Genomic DNA, 23,848 nt, shown 5'->3' with positions numbered 1-23,848 from the left:
CATCTTTAAAAATATTCAAAGTTTCAAATTCCATTCCTACTAAACTTTGCATTTGATTTAAAATGAGGAAAAAATTGTGTTGTATTTCCATCAGATTCATCATCAATACTAAAAAGGGCTCATTAGTTCCTGAGAATAGTAGTAGTAATTGTTACCGTAAGCATCATTTCCAGCTAATTCTCTTTAACGTTAATACATGTGCTTGTCCTTCCGTTCATGTCTTATTTTATTTTTTTTATTTGGTTCAGCATCCATATCAACATTCATGAATGACTCATCATCTCCACTTAAATATGAAGGCAAATATTCGTAATTTCCATCACTATATTAGCTGGAACAACATTAACACCTTCAGCTTGGTGAACAACCTTATTTACATTCATGAACAAAGCTTCATTACCAACAACTTTAACATCAAACGTTATTCTCATCGACTTCTTGAGCTTCACTGCCAACAACCTCAACATCATTAATAACCTTATTAACCTCTGAGCTTCATTACCAATAATTTCAACATCATTAACAACTCATCTGATTCATGAATTTAGATAGGAACAACAACTTCAAGTCAATGTGAACAACCTCTTCTTGTTCAATAAATTATGGGATCACTTCTATTTGATGTTCAAAATACACGTGAACAACTACTACTTTTGTCCCTAATTATAAGACCCTTTTGAGAAAAAAATGTCCCTTTTTATAAGACCTATTTAATATTTCCAATTACATTGATTATTTATTTGCTAACATATTCTTATTTATTTTGCATATTTTTCTTCGATCAACGATAAATGTCATGTTGAAAACATAATTTAACTCTCTCTCTAGGATAAAATTGTAAAAAATACTATGAGCTTTTTTAATTCCCGTGATTTTGACAAAATGCTCCTATATTTAGGGACAAATGTAGGAAAAAAGAAAAAAATTAACCAAAAATGGTTTCAAATACCATTTCCACAAAATATTTATCCGGGTCCCACTTAAACGGGGAACTCATTTCTGTGAAGTGTTCATAACACTCTTGATCAATTTGTTTTCCTAACCAACTACACGATCATCTTCATTTCATTCACAACCACTTCTTCACTTCACATGTTCTTCTCTTCCTCCTCATTGATTCATCAACCTACGCTGCAATGAATCGCTTAAAGCATGGTTGGCGCTACCTATCCAAATCCAACATCAACAACCTTCTCGATTCTCACCCAAACGCTCTTCAATTTAAGCTTTTCGGAACCGAAGCGCATCATCAATTGAACAGGGACTTTTTCGTCAAACTTTGGGTTTCCGATGGCAAAATCCGAAACCCTAGAGCTAGAAAATCGATCAAATGTCGAGGTCTTGATCTTGATCCTAGATGGTTTTCTGCTTCACCTGTTCATGCTGATGCTGATGCTGTCACCAGTAAACCTAAACCGGTTTTGAAACAACCTCCTATAAGTCAATCTGTTTCCGAATTTTCGAAGCCGGAATCTCCCGAAGAGGTGAAATTTGTGTCCTCAGTAATGATTAGAGTTTAATTGTAAGCCATGATTAAGTACTAGATTAGATTAACTTCTAGGTTGTGGGAGTTTTTCGGTTAAATTAAATTTATGATTCTTCACTTGATAAAAGTCCTTAAAAGGTTATGAGTGTTTATAGATAAGTTAAACAGAGGGCTTTTGAAAAATAGAGATATAGAAACTGAATTTTTATATTTATTTAGTTATTCTAATATTTCATTTTCCATATTCACTTGTTGAGAAGGTTATCTAAATTGATTGACTTCTTGATGCCTCTAGTAATGTAGATTAGAAATGAGGCTGCAATTGGATAGAGTTTGGAAAGAAAAGCTTTTTGGAAGCTATATTTTCTAGCTTAAGGAAAAAGCATAACCTTTTTATATTGTTTTTGTTTTTCCTTTAAAATAGTATCCAATTATCCTTTTCTATACATATTTTCTTCGCTATAAGGCTCTTTATTAAAAAAAACATGAGCAAGAAGACCCTAATTCTAAATCCTTCGTTTGAAATTTAACATCGAGATGTTCTGCTTTCCCCTTATTGATCATGTTAGGCCAAGGTAGCACCTCTACTTGCCAGGTCCAACTTACTAATTACCAGAGATATCGAGTGGGCAAATCTTGTATTGGGATTTGAACAGGTGATCCTCTTTATTCTTTGATGGCTGGTTCCTTTAGTTATATTTGTCGCATAAGCAACTTGTATGATAGTCTAGTTCATTATCATTCTCATTACATATGATGAATAATCTGTATGCTGAGGGTGCGGGACATAGCTCCTGCATCTTCTAACATAATTATTATTCTTGACTTTTGTTCATAATTTCATGTCTAATTTTGTGACTGGTTGTATAATGCATTGTAGGAAAATCGTTATGGCATTGTAGATGCATGCTACCCACAGTCGGTCAGTGATGATCCTCATCTTCTGTTTACTATTATGTAATACCATCTACTTATAATGTCCTTGCATAGCTCCTAATAATGATGGTCGACCTTGTTATGATGCAGCCTGTAGGTTTAATTCGTGAACAGAGCAACCTCATTACCAGACAGGTATTCAATTCAATAATTTAATCTTCACTACCTTTGATTGCTTATTCTATACAATGTTTCATTCAGAGGAGGCAAAGCTTCATGTGTTGGCTACCTCAAAAAATATTTATTTATTTGAATTAGTTGGTATATTTTGTAATCAGCTACCCCAATAATATATATTTAGCTACCACAAATGAGTTTATTTGTTAAAAACTATTAGAAATAGGAATCCAAAAGATATCCACTTTTTTGATAGATGCATTTCATCTCATTTTGACACTTACGATCTCTTAAGCAATTATAAAGTGAGCTTAGTTAATGATAAAATTTGTCAAGACAGCACTCAAAATATATTTTATTATATTTTTAGATTTGGCCCCCTCGTAAAAAAAATGGCTAGCTTCGCCACGGGTTTCATTTATGATCGTCATGAAAAGAAATTATAAATATTGTCCATTTCACCATCATTTTGCAATCCAACAAAAACTAGATGCTTGCTATTTGATAGATAGAAACGTTTTCATTGTATTATTCATTTTGTATCACTCCATACACGTACTGTTCTTTTTCCTAGAAAAAATTAAGGAGAAGCTAATACTTTAAAAGTAGATGATGACAAGAGACAACGAGGACAGGGAGATATATATATATATATATATATATATATATATATATATATATATATATATATATATATATATATATCGATCAAAAGTCAATACTTGGGCCCTCATTAGTAGTGTGTCATAAGGATTCAGGAAAGACAATAGATAAACTTGTCCCCAAAACTTCTCAAGCTAATGGGCATTCGCTCAATTGTAGGAAACAGTATTGAATCAGGAATCAGCTTAAATGGCATTTGCTAATCACCTTCCGGTATAGATCTTATGTTTAATACTTCACTCCCAAATTAGATTTCACTAGTGATGTGATTCGGTATGAAGTTATTAATTTCCATTGATTATATGTGATGATAGACACACCTTATTTTAATTGAACATTATTGGGCTTACTGTACTAACCTCCCTTAGATTTCTATAAAACCACAAATAGCCCCTGTAGTTTTAATGTAAAGAACATCAACCTCCCTTAATTTTTTTCTGAAAAGGATAAACACCTCTCTTCTCCTCATAACACCACGTTTGCTTCGTTAATGCTCTTTCATCTCATGACTACTCTCCAGTCCCCACTTTCATTCACACTTTCATCTCAAGGCCCTTTCTTTTGCCGCCTTGCAGATCTAATTTCCCTAATTTTTTTCAAAATCAACTTTATTGTTTTGAACCTTCTGTGGCTTTTGCATCAGCCATGAAATTCATTTCGCATGAGAGGTGAAATTCTAAATTGTAGCCCATGATAATCCTTTTAATTCCTTTCATATAAGCCATGTAATTTGATTAGAGATTCAAGAATGATGTATAGAGATTTATCTCTGAACTGCTTTAGTAACAATGTTTGGTAACAAACTCTGTCCACAAACTCAGTTCGTGAAAAATGAGCTAGGGGACATCCACCCTGTTTCTTTGGAGGATAGATAGAGAAGTCGAAAAACAATAACTTTAGAGCTTTTGTTTATTTCTTTCTCTAGCCAGAGTTTCATGATGTTAAAATAAGGGGAGGCAAGTGTTTTTGCAAAACTAAAGAGGGTGTGAGTGACATTTGAATAGACTTAAGGGGAGGTGGGTTTAATTTTCGTGCATTACAATATCCCAAAGTATAAAATCTCTTTACAACACATGGTTACTAACACCCACTCTAAACTTCAACACAAATGACTAGAACCACGTCTTAGAACTAAATAGATTGGATTTTTTTTGTCTTTTCTAGGTTTTGAATTGGTCATTTTATTTGCCAACTTTTTAGATGGGTGTCATCTACTTGGCATCTATTAGTTAGCCCTCTTCCATCTATTCTAAGAAAATTAGGCGACACGCGGAAAAATTGTACAGTTATTTTCTGCCATTTTTTCCCTGCACCCGTAGAATCTTGCACAGGATATTGATCAGTTGGTATAAAGAAGGAAAGTATCTACAAGTTGGATAGTAGCAATTCAGATTTGGGCACCTTTTGCAATGGCCAAGGGCCGATGTATGTTATTCAGTGGTGAATTCAGCAATGGTTTCATGACTTATGCTGTATATCTTGGTTTGCAAATCTTGATTTGACCCTTTTCCTTTTATTTCATTCCATTTTTTCCTTTCTTCTTGCAGTTGCTTCGTCTAAGGAGGCCTTTTGTTGCACACATAACTGATGCTATGGGGAATGAGCTCTTTAGGGTGAGAAAAATATGTTTTTTGTACTGCTGTTTTAACACATGGCTATCATCAGGATTTGCAGTAGTGTCATAAGGAGAGCATCTGTCTTTAATTAATTTCTACTTTAGCTTGAGTTAAGAATATTAATATTCTTTTCTGTTGTTAGGTCCGTAGACCCTTTTGGTGGATAACAAGCTCAATTTATGCGGAAATTGATGGTAAGGTATGCCATTTTTATAAAATATTGTACACTACATTGTTGTTGCATCATTAAGTTGTTTATGAGAAATTTGGCTTTTAATTATGTCAAACCCTCTCTTTAGGAAATTGGAGTAGTTCACAGGCGGTGGCATCTCTGGAGAAGAATCTATGATTTGTACCTCGGGTAATATCAAGATAATATGTTTTGAGTTGCAGCTATTTTAATTAATTACAGATATAATATGTTTCTACTTTTCTAGTCCATGTAATATACTCTCTTTTATGTGCTTTAGTCCCTAATTGTGTTTCGAATTGGTCCCAGTAGTATGAATATTTTTTTTTTTTGTTTTAGTTCTTCCTCTGTTTTAGCCCCTTATAATAAATTTCTGTTTCTGTTTTAGCTCCATAGTATTTGGTTTATGACCGTGTTCAATTAGTGTCTGCATGAAAAAAGGCTCAAACATAAAAAATACATATATAATAGCTAAAACAAAAATGAAAGTATGTTATATGATCTGAAACAAAACATTAAGGGCTAAAATGAATCAAAATAAACTACAAGAGCCATTTCAAAACCAGAAGAAAAAAAAAATAAACCTATAGAGATTGAAACAAAAAAAATGAATATATATTAGAGACAAATAACATATTCAAGCCATTAATTGCACACATAGTAACTTGCTTTGTTGCCCTTTTTTATCTCTTAGACCTGAATATTTTATTTGGGAAATTTTAATGTATTCAAATGCCGAGATATTATATGAAAATTTCAGTGTACTATATTTGCCACTTTAAAACTCTTATCATGTCGCGATAATTTTTTTCTTGAGCCGATGTTTTTGCGTGCTCCTTATTTATTGGTTTTATTTGGATTACTTTTACTAAAAAATTAAATAAGTTTGTCTCTTGCATGAAATGCAAGTCTCATAGAATAAGATTTGCAGGAATCAGCAATTTGCGGTGGTTGAGAATCCTGGCTTGTGGAATTGGACATTCACCTTGAAAGATGCTGATGGTGAGGTGCTTGCCCAAATAGATCGTGATTGGAGGGGTTTTGGCTTTGAGGTTGAATTTTTGCATTCACTTTTCTATTTTATATATAAATATAAAGAACTTTTGCCATTATTCTCTTTCTTCAACATACTTGCTAGTTGTTCATTACTGTTATTCTCTTCTGCTATTGTAATTTTTTTTCTAAACATACAAAATAAATTTTCCTTTTCAAAATTTGTAACTGCATTATCGGGATTTCCATTGTTTTGCTCTCCAAAATTAATCCAAATTTGTTAATTCTATCAAATTAACTGGTTATTAACAGTGTGGGGATTAAGTAATTTTATACTTAGATGTCTTCTGGGGGATTGATCTAATCAATGGTTTTCATTAGGATTCAAAGGTTCGGTTACATTGTTTTAGATAAGTCAGTACCATTGCTCTTATGATATGGGGGGTAAAAAGAGAGAGGGTGGGCATCCATGACACAGTCTAAGGTATTGCAGCAACCTTGCTTAATTTTGTTATGTCTGTACAGTTAGTCTCATTCAAACTGCTGCCTTGTAGCATATTTGGATGAGTGATGATAGAATCTGGAATAACGTTTGAAAATGTAATATGGATTAGAGTTGTTTGTGTTTGGCAAGTTTGTACAAAAATTATTTTGCATTAAAATCATGTTTTGTTTTTTGAAAAGGTTAAACCATGTTTCGTTACTCAAACAAGCTAACATAATGTCACTTTTTGCAGTGAAGATAAATCCCATATGACATACTAAGGCAAAAACATTTGCATAATTTATGATTACATTACGACTTAAACTATACTTAAACACCTATGAATATTTGTATATCTTTAAGTGATTTTAATCAATATTCAGAATTTTAGAACACTTTTCAAACATAAATCAATATATTCGAACACACTTTTGACTAAAATCAATTTTGCTAAATTATAATCATTCAAAATCAATTTTACACTGCTATAAAAAAAACAATTTTACAAACTCTAATCCAGGGGTTAGGATTTGTTTTGACGCATGATTTACTCCATATAAAGGGAATTTCAAAACTTTGGGGTTAGTTCGGATTTGTTCTTAAATAAGTTCTCCTGCCGTATTCCCTGGCTATATAGCAAAGGTAGCCCCCTCTATTGGCTGTGTACCCGATATTCTTGTCTCTTGTTTCTTATTTCTTTAGTACTACACTTTTAGCTCTCTGTCTCATATCCTATTTCTGTACTGCTTGTCTAACCATTGTTGCTGAGTCATTTTACTGAGCTGAGTAGGAGGATTTCATGTTCATTTATTCAGACGTTTTATCTTGTGCATTGAAGTTCAAGCTTGAGTAATGATATGCATGATTTTCATGAAATGTGCAGATTCTAACTGATGCTGGTCAGTATGTGATTCGATTTGGAAATTCTGATCCCAGCTCCAAGATTGGCCTTGCTAATGCGGTCAGAATCCCCTATCTTTTAGAAGAAGAGAAAAGCTCTCCCTATTTTGGTAACTAATTGATAGGTTGTTCTTTCTGCAGATTGAAGACCTTGAAGTCAGACGTCCACTGACCCTTGCCGAGAGAGCAGTTGCTGTAGCTCTTGCAATATCACTAGATAATGACTACTTCTCAAGACATGGAGGCTGGTAAGTTTTAGCATGACAGCGTTTTATGTAAATAGAGTCTTGAGAAACTTTTGACCTAGGACGTCATGTACATTCTTTCTTGCCTACTTTTTAGTTCGGTTCTCTTGTTCTGACTTGCCAATAGTCAGAAAGTTGGAATTGGTATTGATCTTTTTTTTTTCCTTAATTTTTTTGGGTGGCTAGGGGATTACCCTTCATTGACGTCGGCGAGTAAATTTGATTTGACAGACAGTATCATCTGGTTTTCTATTGGCATTGTAATCTCTGAAGTCATTCATTACAAAAGTAGTTTTTAAATTGGTGTTCTAAGCTAAACACCAAGGACGGCTCCATTCATGTAAAAATGAGAATTTTAATTCTGATACTTACTTTTGTCTGTTGATTCCTTTTGCTGGATGGCAAGGCCATGAAATAGTCCTGATTATTGCTTTGTTGGTTGGTTAGAAGTAGAATAAAATACCTGATTAATCCTTGTACTTTTATCCCATTTTCATTTTGGTCTCTACGAAATTAACTCAGATTCTAGGTGGAACAACTGGTTTCGGTGTTGTAATGCCATTGTTCACCAAGAAAAAACACTAATAATATTAAAGAAAAACAAACAATCATAATTAATCGGAATCTCAGTGGGTGTGTTTGATTTTTTTTGTTTTTAGAAGAATTGGCAGTGATAAGAAGTCTTTTACTATTTTTTATCACGACTTTTTTAACGCGTACAAACTTGGTAGTGTTTTTATAAAAATTTTACTAGTTAAAAAAAAAAATCTTGGCACATTGAAAAACAAATTTGACAATTAAAATCGAAAACAATTTTAATGGTCAATTCGTTTAGATATTTTGTTGTTTGTTAATTGTGTGCGGTGAGTGGTTAATTTAATATAACAGAGAAGTTTCATACGGTTATTTACAATAAATGGAACAAGCAAATCTAATGTCATGTCTCCTAATGGAACCTTCTTTGTATTAATTTGTTTGTCAATTTGGATAAGTTCGTAACGATTCTATTTTTAACAGCCATACTTAGATAGCGTTAATGAGCCTCCTGAAGAACGAATCGTTCAATAGAATTTAAACTCGGATTTTAGATAGAACAATTCTTAGTCAAGCTATACTTATTTCACGGTTGAACTTCGAATCACCAGAACCGGAGGGCTAACCAAAAAACACTGCTATACTTGGCTTGCGGTAGCATTATATTTCTTCTACTTGTGATTCTATCGACCATTTTCATAGTCCTTTTGGTCGTAATATTTCTCCAAGGGTCGTGTCCTCTGGCATCCACCCCCTATTATAGTGATAAAGATTAATGTTGATGGTATATTCAAAAATCATCATGGTGAGTGGGATGTATGGCTTTTGTGGCGGACTCAACCATTTTAGCTGTCGAACTCCTTGCTATTTCTACATTTATATCTGTTGCTTGGCAAAATAGATTTGATAATCTTGATTGTTGATGACTCTCTTCTCTATCACCCTTGAGCTCGTTTGATCAACCATAACTGCAAGTATCATAACAAGCATTGATCTCTTCCTTGCCTTTAAATACACTTTGAGGGAACGTAGTGAAAGCGCTGATTGATTTGCAGAATATGTAAAGAAAATTATATTCATTTTACTTGTCTTTGTCAAATCTTTTAATTTTCTCGACTTTTGTAACTTAGAAATAGAATGTTTGCTTACGGTATGTATAATATGTAGATGTTTATGCAGCTCAGGACAAAATAGGATAAAATTAACCTTCGAAAACGCGAGAAGGTGAGGACACAAGACTAGGTTCATACCACTTACCTTTTCCTCCTTCTTGCTCAAATGCAGTTTGAATGTCCTCTAGAATAACATGTAACTAACATTGAAGCAAATGGACAATATTAAACACAGTTTGAAACATTAGCTAAGAAATTAAAAAATAAAGAACAAGGTGCCTAATCATAAATAGGGTCACACTAAATATTTTATCCAATTCTTTTTCTATCAAAAACAATTTATAATGAAAATAATACGTAGTTTTAAAAAAATATTACATAGGGACGAGTTTGTTATTATCATTATCATGACATCAGATACATTGATTAAAAAATAAAAACAAAGAAACCGATTTATTATATAACAATTATTAGAGCTTTTTCTACAAAACTACTATTAAAGAAATCTATTAATAACAGAATTAGCCATTTCTTGACAGTGTTACCATGCGGTTGGTGACTACAAAAAAAACTATAGCAGAGTTAGCCACAACAAGTTACCCTGCTAAGATCATCAATATAACAGATTTGCGAAATTTTCAATGACAACACAGGTGAAAAGTTACGATGATAAGAAAACGAGGAGACAAGACAAATCCCAGCTAAGTGTCTGATAATCCACTAGCATAATAACAATAAATTCTTTTCTGCAGGTTTACATAGCGGTCAACAAAAATTGTGTAATAAACTACATTGATGAAAGAAACATTATGCATCATGCAACTTGGAGATTCAACAACCAAACAGCATGTAAGTGTTGAGCAATGCAATTTAATCTTGCATTAAGATATGCAAAGTGGATAACCTCACACTCCACAAGTTACTCGAGGGAACTATCATATCAAGCATGCAAAATTTTTGACTATTATGAGCCACTAAGCTACAACAATCACATTGTATTTCCCCAAAAGCACCTAAACTACTACTGCCTATTAACCAATTTTGTGTGACTGCCCATGAATTATGTCTCATATTCTAAATCCTTCAGAACACTTGCTTTCAGGCGACGGTGCTCTCAGAAAAGGATTTGAATCCAGCCTTTCACTGCTGCTGCTCATATATTTGCATGTAAGTTTCTGAAAGCGCAACCAAATGAGGGAGTGTTTCTGACACGTGCAAATCCTGCATCTCATACCTAAAAAATCAAGGAATTAGATCTTAAAATTGTTAAACACCCATTCAGATTTATACATTTTTATACTATTAAAAAAATATATAATTTACCATAGTTCTTCTGATTTTCTTTGCACAAATGCCCTATAGGATCCTTCACCAGGTTTGCCATCATGAACAATATTTGCAATCAAATCATATTTAGTGCGCAATTTCTCATTTGCTTTTGGTGTTGGCAAGGGAATGTAATCCTTCAACTCCAGGTTCTTCACAGGAAAGTTGACTGAAACATTCAGAGAATTAGGGTGAACTTAGAAATAAGTAGGCAGATATTAACTATAATAAATTACAGTTTGTTTCAAGATAAGCTCTCACCTAAAGTAGGATTCTTTTCCACAAAAAAATTGTTCTTAGTAAATCGCCGCATGTGAAGAATCATATACTTAGGCAATCTGGTAACACGATACTGCATCCTAGCTATATGAGGACGGACCACCTCGGTGATAGTCTCACCGTCAAACTTCTTTAGTATGTTAAAGAGTGGAACCTAGAAACCAAACCTTATCAGCAAGCAAGAGAGAGCTACGTAAAACACCAATATGCAAAACAAAGATGAACTGAAACTAGACAAACAAAAATAGGAGGAACTACATCTTAATGAACTGAAACTAGAAAAACAAAAATAGGAGGAACTTCATCATAAAATTGCAAAATGAACACAATGTCTTTGCTTCAGAGGGGAATTGTACCAATTTTTCTTTGAAGCATTTACCTCATGGTATTTTCGAGGCACAGGGTTCAAAGAACATACTACTTAGACTGCACTAAAATGTCAAATGGCCATGGAAAAATATTACGGATTGCAATTTGAATTTATAAACTCCCAGTAGTAGTACTGATATGCACTGCTTATATGTAAAGTATGACATTGACACGGTATTTGCAAAAATTTAACTGAAGGCAACAAAAGAAACCATATAAATCATGACCATGGTCAAGACTATTTCATTTGGTTTCAATAAAATAAAATTGTTTTAATAACTTCAAGGTCTAAAGGGAAGCAAAGAGCTGTGTAGATCTTTGTGAAGTACCTGGGGTATTATATTTTTCTCCATCACATCCTTAAAAAGAGGTGGCGGTGGCAAGTCCAACCCTAACATTAAAAATGGCATTTTTGACGTTTCCTTGGCGGAGGCATTTTTGTTAGGAATATCTTTAACAACCTCAAGTTCACCCTGCAAGCACAGTAAATTTAATACAAAAAACATAACTCAAGCGACTAGTTACAACCAGCTATAATATATCAACAAAAAAAGAAAAAGGAAATTAGTGAAAAAAAGAACCTGAAAACACTCGTATATTATGCTCATGTTCTTCTTTGGAGGTTTAAGATCAGCATGCAGTGTATTAAGAAGCCATGACACGAACTCAACTGGGTCAGACTGTGCACCTATCCGAAAACGTTTTTTACTGGCTTTCATCACTGCTTGAAGAAACTCATGGGGGCTGACCTGTTGATATGCATGCTAAAGTTAGCATACAAACTTTTAAAAAATACACACACACACAACACAATATACACTGCTTGAAGAAACTCATGGGGGCTGACCTGTTGATATGCATGTTAAAGTTAGCATACAAACTTTTAAAAAATACACACACACACAACACAATATATATAGTATATACCAATGACAGTTCCAGAAACAAACCTGTCCTTTAAAGTTTCGTGCATGCCAGATCTTCCTAGTGAGTTCACCAAATCGATGAACAAGTTGAGATTCGCAGTGTTGATAATTTTCAGGGATAAGGAAAAAATTCCTCAACGGGGTAACTCTCATTAAGGATTGAATTGTTACATTCACAAAATCAGTCTCCTTGATATTATTGAGTCCAACCTGAATTTTTTTTTATATGATGGATATAGATAAGCCATAAAGCATCAAACTTGAAAATACCAATAAAAAATAAGCAAAATTTCATTTTGCTCAAGAAAGAAGAAATATACCATTCCCGGAAGGTAACTAGAACCATCAAGTGCCCTAGACCACTGCTTATTTTTGTCAAGTTGTTCAACATCTTTCGCAGTAAACCTGCAGATAGATATATCCTAGTAGTTAATCTTTAGAATAAGTCGACATATTGACATGGTAAAATGAGGAAAAGGAAATGTAAACGATAGCCGACTTATCTTTGAAGGTTTTTATGTGATCGAATGCATAACAAAGCTAAGTGGGTAACTGAATTCATTGAGCAAAAATTTACGACACATTTGACGCAATGACCAAAACCTACGAAAACAAAAGCTTTTGTCTAATCCGTAAATAATTAAGAGAAAAAGTAATAATATTTCTTTGGAAGGTCTGTAGCTTAAATTTTGAAATGAATGAATAGAAATATTTCTTTTTTCAGGGGATGTAGGGGCACAAAAGGACACAACTGCCTAGGTCAATAGCAGATACAATGACACATACATTGAACAAAAGATGAAAAATATAATAGACCCCAGACATTCTATTTTTGAAAGATTGTGTGCAGCAAACAATGGCAAATGAACAAATTAGACCAACCTTGGGTTCAGGACATGCCGAATGTCATCTAACGAAGGATCATCAATTTCATAGCCATCGGGAAGACAGTAGACTTTTTCAGTCAGGAGATTGATATAAACATGGTGTCCAGCTTCCAGACTATGCGTATAGGCATGAGACTTTTTCCCTCTCCCTTGGTAATACTTACCACAAACCAAACACGCATACACATTTAAATTTGACAAAGAGACAGAACAGAACTTCTCAAAGTCAAAATCCAAAACCTGCAAACAAAATGATACAAAAGTCAAGTACATACATATGCAAACTAGCAAAACATTTATCTAAAATGCACCAGATGAATAAAATACCTGTCTATTAACAGTATCAAGATAAGGACAGTCTTTCCGGACCTCCACCTGGCGACTACTTCTTCCACCAAATAGTTGTTGACTTGAATCTTCTTCTTCATCACTATCATCATCCCCTTCATATTTATGCCCATTCTGTTGAGACCCACCATTCCTTTTGTCATTAACAGCAGCCTTAGCCATTTGATAGTAATCTTCCTCCTCATCAATGTCAGCATAGTTATTAGCCAACCCAGAAAGAGGATTTGCAATGTTGACGGGAGGAGGAGAGGGGGAAGAGTCCTCGTCCACTCTTTGCCTTTTCGATTCAAAATCAAGTCCTTCCTCCTCAACCCTGTCACCAGTTGCCCTTTCCCTTTTTGATGACATGTTTGTTGCTAAAACACTTTCAAATCAGCTACAACTACAGCAAACAAAGAGATACTCCTACAAAAACAGTGTTGCGCTTTCAAAGTAAGCCAACAAGTGTAGTATACATAAAGATTTTAATATTAACTACGCAAAAATAATAATAAAAGAACAAGCAACAAACAAAAACAAAAGCGGAGCATGTTCAGTATACTGTAGGCTCGTGGAAGGAAGTTGCAGGGTCGGAACATACCAATGGTGGAAATAGAGGTTCCCTGGAGAAAAGTGTGATGGCTGTGGCATGGACACAACAGGAATCTAAAGTCTAGGGTACTAAAGGCATATAGAGCCAATGATTCAGTGAACTGTGAAAGATAATCAAACAGTTTGTTCCAATTTAGGAAAGAAATGGTTAACCTGAAGAGCAGGGACAAAAACGGCGCTGTGGAAGAAATGGATAACAATTAATTGCAACCCATCTTTTACGGTTACAACCAAGTCATAAAGAATAAGTACAAAAAGTGTATATATCATACGCCTAACATAGTTGTTCAAGTCCTTGTTAAAAAAAAATATAGTTGGTCACGTTGGTGATTCAAGAAACATTGCAACAATAAACAATTTCTTGAGAGTCACATTTTTTTTGGTCATAAAGTCACATTTTATTGTCCATTATAAAGAGCTATGAAGCAAAAACTCAGCCACGGACGCCAGACACGGCACAACACATCGACACCGATAATAATTTGAGAAAATGACATAAATTAATGTAATCATGTGCCGGTGTCAGACACAATACGTATCCGACACCAGGACACACCTAATCCTAGGAGTATTATCATACAATTTATAGATAAAGAGCATTATCATGAGATTTAGGGCCAGTTTGGATTGGCTTATTTGAGCTTAACTACCAACATAAGTTTTATGAGACTGTTTGAGAGAACTTAAGAAAACAACTTATAACAATTTTCAAAAGCTTTTTTGAGCTTATTTTCATAAGTTGTTTAATATACCTTATAAAAACAGGGGATTGAGTAACTCAACTGGTTTGAGCTAAGAGATACAGAGTTGGAACTCGTAGGTTCAAACCCAAACAAAAGAGAAAAAACTAATCTAACAACTAATTACTAACATTTGTCATTCAAACAAAAAAAAAAAAAAAGCTTACAAAAACAAGTTATAGCAAGCATATACAAAAACACTATAACTTAATTTTACATTTTGGTATAGAAAAAGCGCTTATATAAAAAACGACTTCAACATTTGAACAAGGATGGTAAAACAATTTGTGTTAATTTGATAAATTAGATATATAACAACAAAGTTTTCTTCCTCGGAAGATTCACGAAAAGAGAGAAACTTACAAAGAGAATCAGGTGCACGGTGTGGACGAGAGAAATGAGAAGCAGTTGAGAGCGGGAAGACGATGCGGGACTCCAATTTCTGGAACCTTCTTCTTCTTCTCAATTTCTGCACTCAGGGATTCATCGGTGGCTTTCTTCCCAATTTTATGTGGGCTTTTTTGTATTACACAAGGCCCATTTCTTCTACTACCCCAAATTTACAACGATAACATTCATAATTTGTTTTTTCGGCGATGATAATTGAGTTTAATTAATAATATATTCAGTTATTTTGCACATCCATTTAATGGTTTTTTTATTTGAAATATTTAATGATGTGTTGTTATGTAAATTGATAAATAAATATGACATACACATTATAAGCATTTTTTTGTTGTATACCTTCTTCTTCTTTTAGGAGATTGTATATCCTTGTATTAGAGAGAGAAAAAATTCATAAGTTTGAGCTAACTTTTTATTACTTTTATATTTTATCATTTATTTAACTATTTTAATTATTATTTTATCCTTTAATAATATTATTTAAATTATTATACCAAAAAAAATTATTTAAATTATTTAATTAAAAAAATCATATCCCATTAAAATAGGAAATATCTCGTTACAATAGGAACAAAATTATAAATTATAAAAAGATTTTAGCTTCCAAATATATTTTACCATAGTATATATTTTTTTTATTTGACAAAATTTTATAATAGTATGTTAAAGTTGATTCCTTAAAAAAAAAAACGTTAAAGTTGATATCTCTTTTTATTTTATATAAAATAAAATTAAGTGTGCTCCTGCTCGTTTTATTCAACCAAACTTTCTCTACGTGCTTAGTCCTTGCATGGAGAATGGGATTATGGGTTTTTTTTTTGACTCAATGGGATTATGTGTTAGAAAACAGCTGGCTGTCGCGAAAGATGGAAGGAAGAGGTGAAGGGAACACTAGGCTTAGTGAGCATTGTATGCACCCAAAGCAATTTAGCACTAACATGAGCTAAGCAGCGATATTCAGCGTCAGTACTGGACCTGGCAACAACTGGTTGCTTGCATGACTGCAAAAAAATCAAATTGGACCAAAACAAGTTGCAGCACCATAGGTTGAGCGTCTGTCATCAGGGTCAATTTCCAGTTAATATCACAGAAGGCTCTGAGAGGTGGTGGTCTGTGAACTAGGGCAAGAGGGGCACAAAGGCCAAGATGTATAGTACCTTTCAAATAGCGTATGTGCGTTTGACTGCCATCCAATGAGAATCTAAGGGATTGGCCATGAACTGGCAAACCTTATTGACTGATAAGGAAATTTCAGGACATGTGATGGTTTCATTTTGAAGGGCACCAACCACAAACCTAAACTTGAAAAGGAAATTCTAACCTCTCTCTTCTACAAATCACGTTCAAGATCTCTTTCAGCAACTCACCTTCAACCTCTCACTCTTCAAACGTCACATTTTAATCTCTCCTTCAACATTCATCTTTATTAGTTCTTTGGTTTCAACCTTCCTTTTCATTCGTTGCAATCGTGCTCTCTCCAACTATCTTTGCCTCCAACCTCGTCTCCAATCATATATTTTTTTCTTCGTCTTTTCCTCGTTTCAATGTATTTGTGGTTTTGATGAAATTGATTCTCCTCTTTGCATTGATTCCCTTTTATGGATGAAATAGAAAGTTGTTCTTGATTTTTGATTTATTTTGTTTTGATGACAGTTGAGAAATTTTCAAGATTTAGAAACAATAGTATCGTTGTATGCTTGTATTGTGTTAGTACAACAAGTTTGATAAATAATTAGGGGAGGAAGTAAATTGAAACTCTTGTGTATGAATGTATGATGTTGTCATGGGATGCTTAGTTATTGTGGGACAGTAGTTTCAGCGTTTCTTTAGGGTTTGTTGCAATTGTAGTGACTTTGTTTCATTCTGTCTGTGTTTTTATGTTCGGAGGGAGGGAAGTTATTGATTTTTTGGCTGATTGCACACTAGAGCATGTTGAGAAGCTTGCAAAATTTCTACAGGTTTGGGAGTAATGGAGCTTGCAGGTTTGTGAGTTAGGTTAGCTCTCTGCGGATGAAAAAGTGATTTTGTGATGGAGTGACTAAGTGAAAACATTTTTTTTTCTTAAAAAATGTATTTCTTTCATAAAGATGATTTTATCGTTTAAATATAATATTAATATACATCTTATCCTCTTATAATATGTGTGTGTGTGTGCGCGTTTGTGTTAACAAACATATGAAAAGATAAAATAATGATATCATGTTTCTCATCGTGTGTATACCAAACACTTGATATGATAAGTTTATATCCTATTATCACTATCCTATCGTATTTTTATCCAGCTTTTTATCCTATCTTCCACATCAAATCAAACGGACCCTAAAAGTTATGCAACACATTTGACTATTTGAATCACTCAGCAAAAAATCACATTATATTTCCCCAAAAGCATCTAAACTACCGCCTATTAACCAATTGTGTTTGTGCATGAATTATTTCTCATATTCAAAGTCCTCCGGGAACACTTGCTGTCAGGTGACGGTGCCCTCAGAAAAGGATTTGAACCTGACCTTTCACTGCTGTTGCTCATATATTTGCATGTAAGTTTCTGAAAGCGCAACCAAATGAGGGAGTGTTTCTGACACGTGCAAATCCTGCATCTCATACCTAAAAAATCAAGGAGTTAGACCTTAAAATTGTTAAAACACCCATTCAAATTTATACATTTTTATACTATTTAAAAAATATATAATTTACCATAGTTCATCTGATTTTCGTTGCACAAACGCCCTATAAGATCCTTCGCCAGGTTTGCCATCATGAACAATATTTGCAATCAAATCATATTTAGTGCGCAATTTCTCATTTACTTTTGGTGTTGGCAAGGGAATGTAATCCTTCAATTCCAGGTTCTTCACAGGAAAGTTGACTTAAACAAACAAAAAATCATAGAATTAGGGTTAACTTAGAAATAAGTAGGCTGATTTAAAATTGAACAAAAAAAGGTTCGTTTCAACATAAGTTTTCACCTAAAGTAGGATTCTTTTCCACAAAAAAATTGTTCTTGGTAAATCGCCGCATGTGAAGAATCATATACTTAGGCAATCTGGTAACACGATACTGCATCCTTGCTCTATGAGGACGGACCCCCTCAGTAATAGTCTCATCGTCAAACTTTAGTATGTTAAGGAGTGGAACCTAGAAGCCAAACTTTATCAGCAAGCAAGAGAGAGATACATAAAACCTCAATATGCAAAACTAAAATGAACCGAAAACTGAAAAACAAAAAATAGGATAAACTTCATCATAGAATTGTAAAATGAACTAAATGTCCTTGCTTCAGTAGGAATTCTACCATTTTTTCTTTGAGGCATTTACCACATGGCATTTTCGAGGCAGAGTTTTCAAACAACTTATCTACTTAGACTGCACTAAAATGCCAAATGGCCATGGAAAAATATCATGGAATGCAATTTGAATTTATAAACTTCCAGTGCTGATATAGCACTGCTTAATGCTTATAAGTAAAGTAATCATTGACATTGACATGGTATTTGCAAAAATTTAAATGAATGCAACTAAACAAACCAAGTAAGTCATGACTATGCTCAAGTCTATATTAAAATGAATGCCTTAGAATAAATCCCAAATAGAGTGAGTCATGTGAACTGCTGTTTCTCATTCTCAATTTTAATCTGAGCCATTCATTTTAACCTAAGGGTTGATATTAAACCCTCTCACTCTCACATAAAACACCCCTTTCTCACAAGATATGCTCCCTATATATATATATATATATATATATATATATATATATTAGATTTACAACTTCTTTATTTTGTTCATATCCAAAATTTTACAATTTATGCATGTATGATGTATCCATAGGATATGATAGACAAAATAACAAGAATCAAGCTTCAATCTAGGGTCACCCCAACCCAAAATACATTGGCTACAGCATTTAAAAACGGGGTGGGGCAGGGTTTTGCTTCCACGCCCTTGATACGGGTTAGAAGATGGAAAAATAAACGAAAACTGTGTTGTCAAATAGCTGCTATAACGGCGCAATGGTGTAGCCGAATTTGAACAAATCAATATTGTTCCACAACATGCTATTTTGTAAGAAGTGTTGTCAAATAGCGGTGTTATGTCACTGTAGCGTAACAGATTCAAACAAACCGCTATTTTCAACTATTCGCGATTGACAACACTGATTGAAAAGTCATATTTACTATAATTAATACACCATAATAAAATAAAGTAATATCGAATTACAATTGTTTATTTTTTATTTTTTTGAATAAAATTACAATTGTTTATTGAGAAGAGATTAGATTTAACATATATAAAGAACAATAAATGTGAATAGATTTTCACCATCAAAACTGGGGTAGGTTTGACCATGTATCCAGGGATTTGAGTCTCCTTGTCGTGTCTATATGTAACAAGCAAAATAACATTGAGTGAAGAAGTACCTGGGGTATTATATTTTTCTCCATCACATCCTGAGGTGGCGGCAAATCCAGTCCTAACATTAGAAATGTTTCTTTGGCGGATGCATCTTGCTCAGCTCCCCCGTCTGATTGATCCTCCATATTTTCTTTCTCATCAACAATCCTTTTGTTAGGAACAACTTTAACAACCTCAACTTCACCCTGCAAGCACAATAAATTTAATACAGAAAAACATAACTGAAGCGACTAGTTGCAACCAGCTAGAATATATCAATAAAAAAGAAAAAAGAAATTAGTGAAAAAATTAACCTGAAAACACTCATAAATGATGCTCATGTTCTTTTTTGAAGGTTTAAGATCAGCATGCAGTGTACCAAGAAGCCATAACACGAACTCAGCTGGGTCAGACTGCGCACCTATCCGAAACTGGTTTTTACTAGCTTCCATCACTGCTTGAAGAAACTCATGGGGGCTGACCTGTTGATATGCATATTAAAGATAGCATACAGAGTTTTAATACACACGCACACACAAACCAATGGCTGCATCAGAAACAAACCTGTCCTTTGAAGTTCCGTGCATGCCAGATCTTCCTAGTGAGTTCACCAAATCGGTGAACAAGTTGAGATTTGCAGTGTTGATAGTTTTCAGGGATAAGAAAAAAATTCCTCAACGGGGTAACTCTCATTAAGGATTGAATTGTTACATTCACAAAATCAGTCTCCTTAATATTATTAAGTCCAACCTGAATTTTTTTGATATGATGGACATAGATAAGCCATAAAGCATCAAACTTGAAAATATCAATAAAAAATAAGCAAAATTTCATTTCGCTCGAGAAAGAAGAAATATACCATTCCTGGAAGGTAACTAGAACCATCAAGTGCCCGAGACCACTGCTTGTTTTTGTCAAGTTGTTCAAAATCTTTTGCAGTAAACCTGCACATAGATATATCCTAGTAGTTAATCTTTAGAACTAGTTGACATATTGACAAGGTAAAATGAGCAAGAAATGTAAATGATAACCCAAAATATTTCTTAATAAATGTTAGATCTTTAAAGGTTTCAATTTAATTATGAATTAAGGGGGAAAATTGATCTTTTAGGGTGACTGAAAGTGATGATAAAGTAAGTGGGTAACTGAATTCGTTGAGCAAAAATTATGACAGATTTGATGCAATGACCAAAACCTATAAAAACAACTGCTATTGTCGAATCAGTATATAATTAATAGAAAAGTAACAATACTAATGGCCTAAGAAACAAGCATAAAATGATTATTCCTCATGAAAAAACATTTTTTCAGAACCTAAGGGATTCTAAGGCGGCCCAGACATCAACGGAGAATCCCTGCTACTGAATCCAAGGAGTTACCCAGGGTTCTGTCCAGCTTTAAGCCTCTGGCCCCAACATGGAGTAGATCACATACACTTAACACAGCTGAGGATTCAGTTTCATGCCAATCCAGAGTGTGTGATGTGTGTCTCCAAGTCATCAAGCAAAGGCTCAAATCCGATATTCTAACAAAACTTTGTATAGCTAGCTAGGTGACCACCGCAGCTACAATCCTGGGTGAAAATCCTTACTCTATATTTGAAGGTCTATAGCTTGAATTTTGAAAAGAATGGATACAATCATACAAAAATATCCTTTTTTCAGGGGAAGTAGGGGCACAAAAGGACAAAACAGTTTGGGCCAATAGCAGATACAATACAAAGATACATACATTGAACACAAGATGAAGAATATATAAATCACCGGACATTCTATTTTTGAAAAATTGTGTGCAGCAAACAATGGCAAATGAACAAATTAGACGAACCTTGGGTTCAGGACGTGCCGAATGTCATCTAATGAAGGATCATCAATTTCATAGCCATCGGGAAGACAGTAGACTTTTTCAGTCAAGAGATTGATATAAACATGGTGACCGGCTTCCAAGCTATGCGTATAGGCGTGAGACCTTTTCCCTCTCCCTTGGTAATACTTACCACAAACCAAACATGCATACACATTAAATTTTGACAAAGAGACAGAACAAGACCTCTCGAAGTCAAAATCCAGAACCTGCACACAAAATGATACAAAAGTCAAATACATATGCAAACTAGCAAATCATTTATCTACAATGCACCAGATGAATAAAATACCTGTCTATTAACAGTATCGAGATAAGGACAGTCCTTTCGAACCTCCGCCTGGCGACTACTTCTTCCACCGAATAGTTGTTTGCCTGAATCAAGCCCTTCCTCGTCTACCCTATCACCAGTTTCCCTTTCCCTTTTTGATGCCATGTTCTTTGCTAAAACGCTTTCGAATCAGCAATGAATACGACAATCAAAGAGATTATTCTATAAAAAAAACAATAGTGTGCAAAAAGAAAAGGAATGCAGAGATGATCCTTTTGTGTAGGAACTGAGTCGTAAGTAATGTGTGTAAAAGGAGTGTATATGACACGAATAAAAGATGTTCAACAGTTACATATATAACTAAGTGATCTTCTAACACAAAAATAGAGAGAGCAAATAGCATACGAAATCAGTGTGCAAGGTAGATGAAAACGAAAATAAAAATCAAAGGAGAACTTACCAAGGAGAATGAGAGAGACGAGAAGCAGAGAAAGCGGGAAAACGATGCGCGACGTGATAGTGTCTATGAGAGGAACGGGTTTGGATATTCTAATTCTAATTCTAAAGTTGAGCAAAGTGTAAAGTGAGAAAATAAGGGTTTTTAAAATTCTAACAAACTAAAGAATTGGATCTTTTTAAAACTAGTTATTTTTTTAAAGTATTTTAAAATTTAATTATTGATTATTGATATTATACACTTTACATTCTAAAGTTGTTCACTATTGAGAAGAGTCCAAGAGAACGATATTCTAGGTCACACAAAAATCAATTAATATAGCAACTCCTTAAGATCAGTCTCCTTGTTTGGCATCTATTTCGCAAGCCTATTCCTACAACAAACAACTTAATTAGAAGGCAAATTCTTCAGCCATCTTTGTGTGGGCGGTTGTGGTAGACATGAGATATTGATCACCTTTTTTTATCTTGTGATTTTTTCAAAAAAATTTGGTTTAGTATTTCTAGCTGGCTCGATTTTACCACGGTTCATCCTGCTCGAGTTTCAAATAATTTATCTCAATTTGGAAATTTAGGTGATTTTTCAAGAAGTATCCGCACATCTCTTAATCTAATTTGGCTTTCACGTGTGTGGGTCATTTGACGCAAAAGAAATGCTCGCGTCTTTCAGCATAAGGAGGATTCGATACAAAATCTCATTGACAAAATTAAGTTGCAATGCCACTGGTGGTTGAAAGCAGATCGCACTAGTTTTGCTTTCGGTTATCATACGTGGTGGCTTAATCCACTTTCTTGTTTGGGAGTCCTTTTGTAATGATTTTTGGTTTTCCTCTTTTTTGGTTGTCGGCTTGACCTTTGGTTATTTGATGTAACTGTACTATTTTACCTGGTTCTTTTGGCACTTCATGTGCTAGAATACGAAGTGCTTTTCTAATATATTCCATTTTAACTTCTTAAAAAAAATATTTTAAAAAAATTCATAATATATTCCATTTTATGTTTTACTAGCGAAAAGACAAGTACTTACATGTCTGTTTTTCCGCTCTTTTTATTGTGCTGACGAGTGTAGATTATCAACGATATTTTTAGAAATTTTGCGTGTAAATTACAAACGATATTATATATAAATTTTGTGATATAAATTAAAATTATAAGTATAGATACTTTTTTTTTGACAGATTATAAGTAGATACTTGTGACTTCAAATGTAACAAACTCATTAAACCATATTTATCTTTTTCAATGACAAAAATAATATAACAAAAAAAATTATCTTTTTTAATAATACCAATAATATAACACTATTAAAGGAAAATTTGTTTCAACCAAAAATCTTTCCAAAATCTCATGTTCTCTTTATATATAGTGTAGGTTGTCTTCCACAAAAATCTCTCTAAACACTTTATCATACATCAAATACAAATCTTTTTTAGCCATCTGATATCACCATCACACATTTAAGGAGATAGTGTTTGACCTCCTAGTTAAAAAATTATGTTCATGAGTTGACTCATAAATTTAACCCCTTCAAAGCATGCCAATTAAACTATGGGAAATGTTAAACAGTGTCATTGGGGTATTGGTTAAAAAAACATAAATATTTGTTGAAAAATGATAAAAAAGTGTTGAATTCAATTTTTTAAAAGTCAAAAAGTTATAATTTCCCATGCAAAACTACTACTTTTAATTTCCTTAACAAGTGTCTTAGGACACTTGTTA

The 23,848-nt window shown here is 33.7% G+C and overlaps 3 protein-coding genes across 4 annotated transcripts; 1 reads left to right on the top strand and 2 right to left on the bottom strand.

Moving 5' to 3' along the window:
• Positions 1 to 1,040: 1,040 nt before the first annotated feature.
• Positions 1,041 to 8,115, top strand: LOC146931539 (scramblase-like protein). The gene is made up of 11 exons (XM_085703041.1): positions 1,041 to 1,484; positions 2,056 to 2,142; positions 2,367 to 2,408; positions 2,513 to 2,557; positions 4,750 to 4,815; positions 4,961 to 5,017; positions 5,118 to 5,179; positions 5,940 to 6,060; positions 7,369 to 7,446; positions 7,527 to 7,633; positions 7,817 to 8,115. Exons 1-11 carry the CDS (start codon positions 1,137 to 1,139, stop codon positions 7,845 to 7,847), a joined length of 1,044 nt encoding a protein of 347 aa, XP_085559167.1. The 5' UTR covers positions 1,041 to 1,136; the 3' UTR covers positions 7,848 to 8,115.
• A 1,856-nt stretch (positions 8,116 to 9,971) lies between these two features.
• LOC146931538 (uncharacterized) lies at positions 9,972 to 15,219 on the bottom strand. Of its 2 annotated transcripts, none has more exons than XM_085703038.1 (10): positions 15,106 to 15,219; positions 13,391 to 13,816; positions 13,059 to 13,303; positions 12,497 to 12,581; positions 12,201 to 12,386; positions 11,832 to 11,999; positions 11,580 to 11,723; positions 10,864 to 11,035; positions 10,600 to 10,771; positions 9,972 to 10,510 (listed from the first exon to the last, which is right to left on the bottom strand). In XM_085703038.1, the coding sequence occupies exons 2-10, from the start codon at positions 13,757 to 13,759 to the stop codon at positions 10,417 to 10,419; spliced, it is 1,635 nt and encodes a 544-aa protein (XP_085559164.1). In that variant the 5' UTR covers positions 13,760 to 13,816; positions 15,106 to 15,219; the 3' UTR covers positions 9,972 to 10,416. The 2 variants fall into 2 exon arrangements, with proteins under 2 accessions (XP_085559164.1, XP_085559165.1); XM_085703039.1 differs by having other exon boundaries at positions 13,391 to 13,793.
• A 2,106-nt stretch (positions 15,220 to 17,325) lies between these two features.
• Positions 17,326 to 22,212, bottom strand: LOC146931537 (uncharacterized). Its single transcript, XM_085703040.1, has 10 exons — positions 22,134 to 22,212; positions 21,695 to 21,854; positions 21,367 to 21,611; positions 20,399 to 20,483; positions 20,104 to 20,289; positions 19,854 to 20,021; positions 19,566 to 19,745; positions 18,117 to 18,285; positions 17,845 to 18,016; positions 17,326 to 17,754 (listed from the first exon to the last, which is right to left on the bottom strand). The coding sequence occupies exons 2-10, from the start codon at positions 21,836 to 21,838 to the stop codon at positions 17,661 to 17,663; spliced, it is 1,443 nt and encodes a 480-aa protein (XP_085559166.1). The 5' UTR covers positions 21,839 to 21,854; positions 22,134 to 22,212; the 3' UTR covers positions 17,326 to 17,660.
• Between the last annotated feature and the right edge of the window lie 1,636 nt (positions 22,213 to 23,848).

The sequence above is a fragment of the Medicago sativa genome, chromosome 4 (assembly GCF_051527215.1).
Source record: "Medicago sativa cultivar Bolivia chromosome 4, Bolivia_mono, whole genome shotgun sequence".
Classification (NCBI taxonomy): Eukaryota; Viridiplantae; Streptophyta; class Magnoliopsida; order Fabales; family Fabaceae; genus Medicago; species Medicago sativa.
Note: the sequence above shows the minus strand (reverse complement) of the source record. Positions and strands in the feature narration are given on the sequence as shown.